The 12,616-nt window shown below is 51.2% G+C and overlaps 2 protein-coding genes across 2 annotated transcripts; both read right to left on the bottom strand.

Moving 5' to 3' along the window:
* Positions 1-7,098: 7,098 nt before the first annotated feature.
* LOC119398554 (uncharacterized protein K02A2.6-like) lies at positions 7,099-9,180 on the bottom strand. Its single transcript, XM_037665396.1, has one exon. It carries the CDS (start codon positions 9,178-9,180, stop codon positions 7,099-7,101), a length of 2,082 nt encoding a protein of 693 aa, XP_037521324.1.
* A 39-nt stretch (positions 9,181-9,219) lies between these two features.
* Positions 9,220-10,050, bottom strand: LOC119398553 (uncharacterized protein K02A2.6-like). Its single transcript, XM_037665395.1, has one exon. It carries the CDS (start codon positions 10,048-10,050, stop codon positions 9,220-9,222), a length of 831 nt encoding a protein of 276 aa, XP_037521323.1.
* Positions 10,051-12,616: the final 2,566 nt, after the last annotated feature.

Here is a 12,616-nt window from a genome sequence, read left to right as displayed (position 1 = left end):
TACAAGCGATACACGCTGCGCACTGATTGCGGCGAGAACAGTCGCCGGCCGTCGAGTGATCTGACAATCGGTGGAACACTTCGTCCTTTGTACATCAGACATCAAACCTTCCAGTGTTATTGCTATTGCTCGCGTAAGCTCTCGAATAAACTTGAATATTCGCGTCCGGCGCGTAACCTTAAATTGTCAAACAATCGCGAAACTTCTAAAACATTGCGGCGCGGTCTGCGTTAAACACAGCTAACAGTCTGTGGGTGAAACTCGAATACATCAAAACAAAGCAATAAAGACGCGTGGCAGTAATATCGCTACTAATATTACCAATGGTACTACCGATTCGACTATCGATAGTTTATCGATAGTAGTACTATCGATAGTTTGTTTACACTATCGATAGTTTCAAAGAAACTATCGATACTATCGATAGTCAATTTACCGATAGTTCTGCATCACTAGTAGGCAGTCACTTTAATTATATAAAGGAAGACAACCCGAAACTTGTTGCCCCTCTCGTACACAGCAAAAGCCTCAATAAGCAAATGCGATTAGCTTCGATAATACTGGCATTATCAAGTATCTAACCATACTCTCATTAACGTTGCTACCACGCCAGTTTTGCTAGTTACATCTTTTCTTTATTCCAAAGCTTTACTCGCGGCAAAGAACATCTGAAACATGCATGCTATGTACATACTACGCGTTTAAGAGCGCAGCTCTTCGGCGCCCGTTCCTGCATTGCGCTGCGTCGGCGTCGTCGTAACCGGCAGAGCGAACGAGGACGAAAGAGAGCGAACGCGAAGCGCAGCGGAGAATGAAAGACGGCGATAGCGAGGAGAGCGCGAGGAGGAAGGAACGATAGTGGCGAGACGACAGGTTCCGCGGCGCCACAGTAGTGCGCGCCGTCGTGCGGTCGCCGATGACATCATCACTGAGGTATGCGGCGAAGGCGTCCACCGATACCATATATGGAAATTAAGCGCTACATGAACGGAGACCTGTCCGCGACGGCTGTTGTGGAACGCGCCCACGCGCAGCCTTCCGACAGTGTAGTAGTTAGTTACTCGCTAGTGTAGTTACTCGCTACTAGTGATACGTAGCAGCCCTAACAGTCAGAGCTGTGACCGCCTATCCCGCGGTTCGCGTTGAGTTGCGACCGCGGCGGGTTTCAGGCCAGTGGGGACAGAGACAAGTCTTTCAACTGAAGGTGTTTATACACCTCAGATGCGAATTGCAACAATAGAGTAGCACATCAAGTTTACACCTCAGCGGCGGAGTGTTCCGCACTACTGGGGGAAACAACAGTTAACAAATAGCAAGCGCACGTCTAGGGAGTGATAAATGCTCATCTCACCTCGCGTGCTGTGATGGTGACATTCGCCGACGGTATCCACACGCCTATAGCAGATGATCCATCTGTGACAGACCCATCTGTATAAACGTGACGGCGGGTTCTATAGTTGGTGTTGATGTACATCCGCCGCTGCCACTGAGCTGGCTGCATTGCGGAGGGCGCTTGCATATATTAAAGATCAGAGACCCGACTCTTGGGTGATATTCTCCGACTCACGAGCCGCACTGCAGCCCCTGAAATCTCCACGTACGCAAGACCAACTAGTCCTAGACATCAGGCGCCTAGGCAATAATGCTCATGAACTACACCACGATGTAGTACTGCAGTGGCTGCCCGCTCATTGCGGCATCGAAGGGAATGTTCGAGCTGACTCCGCTGCCAGAGCTGCGCATGACACAGCATCTGAGGAAATTGAAATTCCTTTTTCAAGAAAAGACGCAGCGATTCTGGTGTCTGCGTTCGCGCGTAATCTGCAGAAAACAATATGGAGCGATGCCAACAACCAGTACGGACCGCTGCACAGAATAGACCCGACGTGTAGCTTTCATATGCCACAGGGATTAACCAGACAAGATGAAACTTGCATTCATCGGCTGAGACTCGACGTTGCCTACACGAAATACTTCAAGCACAAGATCAGGCAGTCGGACTCACCCACGTGCACCACATGTAACACTCGGGAAGACCTAAACCATGCACGTACTCTGCGACTGTTCCCATTACGACGCAGAACGACAGATTCTGAAGGAGGCACTTCATTTGCAACGCGGCTCGAGCTTGGAGCTGCGGCACCTTCTCGGCCCGTGGCAAGACAGCAGTTGTGCGATGCGCAGCACAAAAGCGCTGTTGGCGTTTTTGAGAAACACTCAGCTTAACCAAAGCCTGTGAAGGACTCTTCTTATGTATATATGTGTGTTTGTGACTGTATGTACTATTTGTGTGTATATGGTGTATATGTGATCATTGTATATACCATAATCACCCGACACCTGGAGTAGCAAGCCAGGCGACAAACCAGGCTAACCTCTCCGGGCATTTCATTAAAGAATCTTATCTCTCACCTCGCGTGGCTTTTGCACTCCGGTCCGGGGCGGTGGTTCGCACTCCATGGCCGGAGCGCTGCAGGGGTTGATGGCGGCGGCGGTGCTCACGGCTTGGGTCCGATGTGTTCAGTCACACCTCCCAAGACCGAAGACCCGGATGTTGTTGTTGTTGTTTGTGGTTATATGGAGGTGCATTGCAGATCCCGAAAGGGCTCTGCAATGCACCCGCGACTTTTGAGCGCATGATCGACACCGTGCTGCATGGCCTGAAATGGAAGACTTGCCTCTGCTACCTTGATGACATTGTCATCTTTTCATCAACATTTCCTCAGCACCTGCAACGCCTGGATGAAGTCCTAACATGCCTCGCCTCCGCTGGTCTACAACTCAACACCAAGAAATGCCGTTTCGCCAGCAAATCCATCAAGGTTAATTCTCGGTCATGTCGTGAGCAAGGACGGAATTCGCCCTGACCCTGACAAGATTGCTGCGGTCCTTCACTTTCCTCGCCCCAAAAGGCCTAAGGATTTGCGAAGTTTTCTTGGTCTCGCATCCTATTTTCGTCGTTTTATGCGGAACTTCGCTTCATGGCGGCGCCGCTGCACAAGCTACTTGCTTCCGATGTACCATTTGTCTGGTCCGACGAATGTCAATCGGCGTTTGACATGCTGAAGGGAGCCCTCACGTCAGACCCTGTGCTATGCCATTTTGATGAGACCGCACCGACTCTCCTGCACACAGACGCTAGCGGCCGCGGTATAGGTGCTGTGCTTCTCCAACGCGACGACTCTTCCCTCGAGAGAGTCGTTGCATACGCTAGTGGCGTACAGGAGTGCCTGGCTGTGGTTTGGTCAGTACAGAAATTTCGTCCTTATCTGCACGGCCGTCATTTCACCATCGTTACGGACCACCACGCCTTATGCTGGCTTTCTACACTAAAGAACCTCTCCGGACGCTTGGGTCGGTGGATTATATACGTCTCCAAGAGTATGATTTTGACATCATTTACAAGTCTGGCAAAAAACATCAAGACGCCGACGCTCTTTCTCGTTGCCCACTACCTACCGCTCCGCTCGACGCTCCCGCGACCGTTTTCGACAACACCTGCTCGGACGTCCCTTCTAGTTCAGTTACCTCGCTCGCGTCGATGGACCAGCTACCAGCCGATGACGATCAACCATTCAGCTCTCGCCAGCTGGTTGACCCTTACTGCCGGCGCATTGTAGATCACCTCTCTGCAGCATCCTGTCCACCTAACGCGCGGCTTCGTCGTCTACTCTCGCAATTTAAGCTGGAGAATGGTGTTCTGTATCGTCACATTTACCACCCTGACGGTCAACTCTGGGTGCCCGTTTTACCACGCTCTCTTCGACATCATGTTCTTAACGCCTTTCACGACGATATGACAGCTGGCCATCTTGGCTTCCACAAAACCCACGACCGCATTCGAAGCCGTTTCTATTGGCCTGGCCTTTCAACCAGCGTAGCAAGGTACGTAGGTTCTTGCTCTTCTTGCCAGCGTCGCAAACTTCCGACATCTGCTCCTGCCGGCCAATTACAGCCAATTCCGTGCCCTACAAAACCATTCAAGGTCGTAGGCGTCGACCTTTATGGGCCTCTTCCCGTCACTGGCGCTGGAAATCGATGGATAGTGACCGCCGACCACCTCACGCACTACGCCGAGACGACTTCAGTGATTACTGGTTCAGCTTCGGAAGTTGCTGACTTCGTCCTTCACGCCATAATTCTGCGTCATGGTGCTCCCAGAGTACTCCTGAGCGACCGTGGAAGGGCATTCTTATCACAACTGTTAAGTGAAGTCCTACGCGCTTCTGGCACTACACACAAGACAGCGTCTAGCTACCATCCTCAAACCAACGGCCTGACCGAAAGATTCAATATGCAATACAGTTAACCTACACAGGCATGAACTTATCCGCAGGAGAGACTGTCTTAATGCTGCGACATCAGCAGAAGCTGATGCGTGATCTTCAGAAGCACAGTCGGCCACAAAGTCGTGCGCACAGGGGGAGCATGGTGCCACTCCGCCCTCCCTAAACATCGAAACAAATCCAACTGAGGAAAGATACGGGGCAGGTTTCGCCCCCCTCCCCTAATCGTCTGGGGGGTGGGTGGGCAAGTCTGCCCTGCACCTTTTCTCGATTGGAGTTGTCCCTATGTTTAAAGTGCCGTGTAATTAGCACGCACGCTTTTGTCAATAATGGCGGCCGTGGACCCGTGATGTTGCATTTCAATGTGTTTACTAGCCACCTTCGCCTCAGCAAAGTCGACGACCAAAGGCAGGCCGTTGCTGGAACCACGTTATCGCTTCATTTTCATGTTTGCATGCATTGCAAAGCTTTTATTTCTTACGGCCTCGATCAACAAAAAAAATGGGGGGGGGGGGGGTCGAGGGGCTGTGGTGAAACTTCGCTGGAGAACTCTGCGCACGCTAATGGTCGTGACATGAATGAATATATGAATGAATGAACGTTTATTTCAGTGAAATACAGAAAATGGGCCTCGAGCGAAAAGCTATGGGTAGCATGAAAAGTGCACGAGGCCCAATAGCGCAGAAAGACAGAAAAATGAAATATTTGCGCTCGGGAAGAAATCAAATCAAAAGTAAAAGGGGGCACTAGAAAATAATGAACGGCCGTTCAACGGCATGCAAGGCTCCGCGGCCGAAATTTAATGAGAAGCTCTCCGGGCAATGTTCATCTGGACAAACAAAAGAAAGACTGAGGTGCGTTAACGAGATATAACTGAAAGATCTTCAAAGTCTATAAATATATTGGGTTGCCAGTGGTTGGCCGCGAATTACTTTTGTTTGTCCGCGTTCTCCGGCATGACGCGTAACAGTAAGCTTTTCCATACCTCGTACGGGCAGCTACAGCGAATTAACCTGAACATAACATTTGTCTTGAGCAAAGCAAGTCGGCATTCGTATACGGCCTTCGGAGCTATGTGTATAGCAGAGTTGTTTCAGCCGGTCACCTCCCTCTGCAGTCGTTTATTATGAAAACCTTTATTATCCTCACTAGTCGTAAAAACCGATGAAATGCATTCGGTATAGAAATAGATCTGAGCACGTGGCGCACGGCTAATCACTTTACTGAACACCTGGGGTGTAGCTTAGCGCGAAATGAAACGAAAAGCGAATAGGCAAACGGACAGTCGAGTTTTCATAGTTCTTTATTGTCGCCGACTGCATGAGATTAAAATGAATTCGCCGTAGCCCCACTTGTTTGCCCCCTCATCTATCGTTTGTAACCATAGGCGTGCGCATGCAGGGTTCTCCATTAGGGGGCCGACGTTTCACCGAGCGCTGCTCGCCGTTGCGTCAAAACACTGCGCTCATGTGCCGTGCCGCGCGAAGCGTCTGGAGCTGGCGGGCGGGCGTTGCGCTGGCGCCACCGAGAACCACAGACTGAACGACTATTTACCGAATGCAGTCGTCATGGGTGCGTCACGAACACTCTCGCCCTCACCGCCAACCGCAGCGAGTATCCCGTCTCAGTCGCCGAGCACTGTATACTTTTGTTCGCACCTGTATACACGTTTGAACCGAACAGATGTCTCTCGCATAGAGTTCCTTAATAATACGCAAGAGGGAAATCTGGCGCTAGTGTCTACGGGAGCTGCAACGCATGACGCTTCAGCCAGCATGGGAATGATGGGTAGTACACGGTTTTGTCTAAGTTTCGTTCTTTCGGATCCATCTGGCCCGCAGCTGCTTTGTCGCAAGACGAACTTCAGCAAACGTTCAGCAGTTTTAGATCACCACTTTGACCTTTTGAGGCTGACCAATTCAAATCGGGTCATGAATTGCAGAACGACCCATTCTTTTATACGAAACAAACGTGAAAACACAGCAATAAACAAAGTCGCAAGTTCGAAGCCGCAAGCGCGAATATTAGGCAAATGCGCCTTTTGCGCGGAATAGAATGGGAATGGAATTTCGTCTTTTTCCAAAAATAGAGCACGTTTTCGTCTACGTGCTGTTTTTCAAACTTGAAACATTAGTAAGTCAGAGCCTCGAAATTGACAATAAAGCAGTATTTTTAAAATGGCTTGGCTGATTACAAGCACGTTACATTTATAAGCAACGCGCCTACTACAAACCGAGACATAAGTTAGTGTACAAACAAATGCATTATCCCAGCAGATACTGAAGCGAGAAACAAATCATCCCTGCGCGTTGGTTCCCATTGATACAACCACATGAAAGTGGCGAATACACTGCAGTTTAGTACCTGACACACGTAAATAACCTTTGCGACAAGGAACACATTGCATACCTGTTATGTATGCATAACTGTAGTTTATTACCAGCTGACTTAGCTGGGTACAAAGCGTTGCCGAACAAGAGGAGGAATGAATCGTCCGTCAGAGCTACTGTTTACACCACACCCAAGGGCGGCGCCACGGGCGCTCATGGTTGCCGACCTTATTCACTGGTGAATACACAACATCCCTTCCCCCTTATGGAATGTAGTCCCGGTAACGCTGAGGGTAACGCTGAGTCCCGGTAACGTCGAGGGTATCTAGAAGCCTCGGTTGTTGGAAGTTGGCTGGAAGAGCTGTGCTCCTGTGAAAGGCTTCCAGGTACATCAGGACCGTCGGGTCCAGGGGCGGGACTGCTAGATGGACTTGATATGGGTGAAGTGTCACTCAATCTTGGCAGTGGTGGGTCCTGGCCAGTCACAGCGAGGTCATCACCATCGGCTGAGTTCCCACAAGTATCACTGTCAGCTTCACCGAGGTCAGTGGTCTGGCCCGGTTGCGGAGCTGATCGACGTGTCTTCGCCGTAAGCTACCGTCGCACAGACGAACTTGGTAAGAAAGGGGTCCGGTGGCTGAAGCAATGGACCCGGGGACCCACTTGGTGCCACCTTGATAGTTCCGTGCATACACAGCGTCGCCAGGATAGAAATGCCGAACACGTTGAGAACCATCGCTAAAGTAATGCTGAAGGGACGATCCAACCATGTGAAAGTCTGGATGCAGACGGTCAATGGCCGATCGCAGTCGTCTCCCCATCAACAGTTCAGCGGGACTCTTCCCTGTAGTTGTACTGGGTAAAATGTGCTGGCCCAGCAAGAAACGAGACAGCTTGGTGGCCCAGTCTCCCTCCGACAACTTACGCAGGACTTGTTTCGTCTCCTGAACCATCCTCTCTATCTGACCATTCGATGAGGGGTGATAGGGCGCGACTTTAATGTGCCGAATTTGGTTTCTGTTTGCAAACTCGGCGAATTCTTCTGACGTGAACGCAGTTCCATTGTCCGACACTAACACTTCGGGAATGCCAAAACGAGCAAACATTGACCGAAGTTCTTTAAGAACGGCTCTTGTCGTCATCGATTCCATCAGGGAAACTTCCAGCCACTTGGAATGAGAATCGACGACTAGTAGAAACACTTTTCCCTTGAAGGGACCGGCAAAATCTATGTGCAAACGTGACCAAGGGTTCTTAGTGAACTCCCATGGGTGCACCGGTGCCTTACTGGGAGCTTGCCGAGTTTCTTGGCATACTTGGCAGCCAGCTACCTTGCGCTCTATGTGATTGTCAATGCCTGGCCACCACACGGTGCTGCGTGCAAGACCTTTCATCTGTACTACGCCTGGGTGCGTGGTGTGTAGGACGTCTAGGACCTGGGCCTCTGCAGAACTTGGAATCACAACACGAGACCCCCACAGCACACAATTTCGGTAGGTGGACAGTTCGTTCTTTCTAGCCACCAAAGGACGGAATTCCTCGGGCATCTTCGTGGAAGGCCAACCTTGCAAAATCCAGCGATGTACCCGCGACAGAACAGGGTCTGTACGCGTCAATGCTGCGATCTTGGTAGAATCCAGAGGAACTTCCGGCACTGCTTCCAGCAGCAAAATGTCTCCCAACGGTGGCTCGTGCTCATGCCTGACAGGAAGCGGAAGACGACTGAAAACGTCGGCATGTGGCAACTTGGAGCCTGGTACGTACAAAAGTTCGTAGTTGTATGCAGAAAGTTGCAGACTCCAGCGCAACATCCGAGGTGACAATACGGCAGGAACCGGCTTGGCTTGGTGCAGGAGGCCTAGCAATGGCTTATGGTCTGTCAAGAGTTGAAACTTCCGACCAAAAATATACTGGTGGAATTTCTTAACTCCGAAAAGCAAAGCCAGAGCCTCCCTGTCTATCTGCGCATAGTTGCGCTCTGCTTTTGATAAGGTTCTCGAGGCGAAGGCCACTGGTCTTTCCACACCATCTTCACCCACTTGGCTCAGTACCGCACCCAGCCCGCACGGAGACGCATCGCAGGCCAGCCTTATGGGACGTGTCACATCATAGTGTGCTAAGACGGCTGATGATTCCAGCAGGCTCTTGGCATCTTGGTATGCCTTCGTTTCCGTCTCGGTCCAACTCCATGCCTTGTCCTTGTCCAGGAGGCGGTGAAGTGGTTCCAACACATGTGACGCTCCTTTCAAGAAACGGCCATAAAAATGTAAGGCTCCCAAGAACGACTGCAGCTCCTTCTTGTTCTTCGGTTCCGGAGCTTGCTTGATGGCTTCCACTTTTTCACGCAAAGGACTTACTCCGTCCTTGTTGACACGGTACTCCAGGTACGTCACTTCCTTGTCCCTGAATGCACACTTCTCGGCGTTCAGGCGAAGCCCGTCGTCTTGGATACGCTGCAGCACTTTGCGCAGCCGTTCATCATGCTCAGCAACTGTTCTTCCACCAATTAGGATGTCATCCAGAAAGCACTGAACCCCTTCCAGTCCGTTCAACAGTCCTTCCATATAACGTTGAAAGATGGCTACGGCGACTGCCACACCAAACTACAATCGCGTCACCTTGAACAGGCCCTTGTGCGTTGTCACGGTCTGCAGCATGGCGGTGTCCTCATCGACACAGAGTTGCTGATAAGCTTGATCCAAGTCCAGCCGAGAAAACACTGCACATCCTCCCAGTCTTGCGAGCAGTTGTTCTGGAGTTGGAAGCGGATACGTCTCCCACTTGACGACTGGGTTGAGTGTTCCCTTGTAGTCCCCGCAAATTCTCATCTTTCCGTTCTTCTTCAGAATCGGCACAATTGGCGTCGCCCAGCGGGAATGCTTAATGGGAACGTAAATGCCTTGCTCGACCAACTGTTCGATGGCTTCCTCCACCTTGGGCAGTAGCGCGAAACGTACTTGCCGTGGCTTGTGAAACTTGGGCGTGGCTTGCTCACCCACTAAGATCCGCACAGGAAGACCCCTGCTTTTGCCCAGCCCAGGTTTGAACACATCTGGATAGTCCTGCAGCAGATTTTTTACGCTTGTCACCACCTTGCTCGGGTTGCGTGCAGCTGGTTGGACTTCTCGACTGGAACTTTTGGAAGCTGGAGCTCCGCTGAGCTGGTGCAGTCCCTCCAGTGTTATGCCTAGCGGTCGGAACCAGTCTCTCCCCAGGATGCTGACTACCGACCCTTTCGTGACGAGCAGGGGTAGTTTGCCCTCTCTACTGTTGTACTTTACAGGAACTTCCACTTCGCCCACGACACAAACAGGCTGCTGTGTGCACGTCCGCCCGCCCTTGGAACTTGGTCGGAGCGCCTTCTTCGAGATTCCCAGCTTGCTCAATGTCCTCAAGTTGACAATAGAACAAACGGATCCAGAGTCCATTTCCATCGATACCTGGTGTCTGTTCACAATGACGTTAGCCATAAACGCTGGCAATCCACTAGCCATGTGGTAAAGTCCGTACACTCCTGAGTGACCCAAGTTGCCTGGGCGCTTATTGCCACTCTTTGCCTTGCTTCTTGCCTCTTCCTTTTGACGGCAGGCACGAACAATGTGACCTTTGCGCCAGGGGCGTAGCCAGGGGGGGGTTGGGGGGGTTCAAACCCCCCCCCCGAAATTTTTTAGTTTTGCTTGCGGATATATACATGCGCACATACAAACGCACGCACGAACACACATAAAGTATGGTTGAACCCCCCCCGAAAAAAATTTCTGGCTACGCCCCTGCTTTGCGCTTGCAGAAATGACACACTGCAGAGCGAAAACCACAACTCGTAGCGTCGTGGTCACCGCTGCAGCGGGAACACCGCCCGGTTCTTGATTCCTTGGAACGCTCTTTACCGCCCGGCTTGTCCGCCTTTGGTGCTTGACCCATCCGATGTAACTCGGACGCTGACGGCAACGCTCCCCGGATGGTTTCCGTTTGCCTCGTCGCATACTCGGCAGCGACGGCCTTTTCGTACGCCTTCTTGAAATCCAACGCAGTCTCAGCCAGGAGACGCCGTTGCAGCCCTTCGTCACGAACGCCGCAGACTAGACGATCGCGGAGCATGTCCTCCAGGGTGACACCGAACTCGCAGTGCTCGGAGAGTCGGTGCAAGTCCGCAACAAAATCCGCGATACTTTCACCCGGCTGCTGACAGCGTTTGTGAAACGTAAAACGCTGTACAATCACCGAAGGCGTTGGCGTGAAGTGGTGCGTGAGCTTGGAAACAATGTCCGCAAACGGCGTCTCAGCCGGCGTCGCCGGAGAACACAACGTGCGAAGGATGGCGTACGTAGCCGGACCACAAACGCTGCACAGCACTGCCCGTTGCTGCTGCTCCTCAACCACACCATTCGCCGTGAAATAGAACTGTAGGCGTTCGATGTATGTAGGCCAGGCTGCCGCGTTGTCAGGAGAAAACTCTTCTATAATGCCCAGCCGGCCCATGAACACGTTTGGGACGGTAGGCTTAGCTTCCGAAGCACCCTCGCCCGAAGCGTTGTCCGAAGGCATCTCGCTCTACGTACTGCCGCCGACGTTCACCGAAGCTCACCTTCGTTGCCTTGTGTGGCGCTTGCCGCTTGCTTTTGCAGCCGCCGTCGCTCACCAAGTCGGTTCGTGAACTCGTCGCCAAATGTTATGTATGCATAACTGTAGTTTATTACCAGCTGACTTAGCTGGGTACAAAGCGTTGCCAAACAAGAGGAGGAATGAATCGTCCGTCAGAGCTACTGTTTACACCACACCCAAGGGCGGCGCCACGGGCGCTCATGGTTGCCGACCTTATTCACTGGTGAATACACAACAATACCTGAGCACTGGCGAACACAGAAAGTTATCCTCACCCCATCCACGCTTGCGCACGCTTGACAAGTGTGAGTGTTGACGCGCAGTGCGGCCCAGTGTCCCGTGTTCGATGCAAAGGCACAAGGTGCCCGACAGGTGCACTGTTCCAACTAACACCAGCAGATCTAGAGGGTTTTGTTCCCCATTAACCAACTCTTAGTTTTCTCCAGATTCACGGCCGCTGCAGACGCGTGGCAAAACTGCTTAGTCTTCTTGAATACTACTTTTGTCAGCATAAAAATACGCTATGTCGTCATAGCATTAACACATTTCAAAACAATATTAAAACATCACCATTCGTTCAAACATGCTGACCATGCAGATACTAGGTAGCGGGAGAACTGCCCCTATAGGATTTATAGTGTGGTTGTACTGCACGAGATATGTCACCAAGCTACCATCCCTCGACCTTGGTAACGTGTTTTGCTTACTTTTGCAGTTCCTAGTGCGTCTGATGGCATCAGCTTTATAGGGCGTTCAGTCTTTACTAGATAAAGCTATCAAGATGCCTTTCCTACGTGGAGGAATTACAGGAATGGAATTGAACTCCCCGACCATTCCCGGAGTGGGAATGGGCTAAGCTTTTTCATTCCGAGGAATTGAAAGGAATGGAATTGTGGCAAGTTCTAATTCCCCGGAATGGAATGGAGGCACCCATTGCGCAACACTGATCCACAGTCACTCAGCTAGTTGAACTTATACACGACATCTCTAGCATGCAGTATTGATAACCAAAATCAAACAGACCTTATTTTTCTTGATTTTTCAAGCCTTCGATCGCGTATCATACCAAAAACTAATGCTACAATTTGAACTCGCATTAGGCAAGGGGCCCGTGGATGAAGGACTATCAGGGGCGTAGCCAGAAAGTTTTTTCGGGGAGGTTAAACCATACTTTATGTATGTTCGTCCATGCGTTTGTATGGGTGCGTGTGTGTATACGCAAGCAAAACTGAAAAATTTCGGGGGGGGGGGGTATGAACCCCCCCCCCCCCGAAACCCCTGGCTACGCCCCTGAGGACTACCTATAGAACTGGATGCAATTTGTGCAAATTAACCATACCAATTCTAAACTGAATCATGTCACCTCTGGAGTGCCCCAGGGTAGCATTTTGGCTCCTG

The sequence above is a fragment of the Rhipicephalus sanguineus genome, chromosome 7, assembly GCF_013339695.2.
Source record: "Rhipicephalus sanguineus isolate Rsan-2018 chromosome 7, BIME_Rsan_1.4, whole genome shotgun sequence".
NCBI classification, from domain to species: domain Eukaryota; kingdom Metazoa; phylum Arthropoda; class Arachnida; order Ixodida; family Ixodidae; genus Rhipicephalus; species Rhipicephalus sanguineus.
The sequence above is the reverse complement of the archived record's forward strand: the minus strand, read 5'-3'. Positions and strand labels throughout refer to the sequence as shown.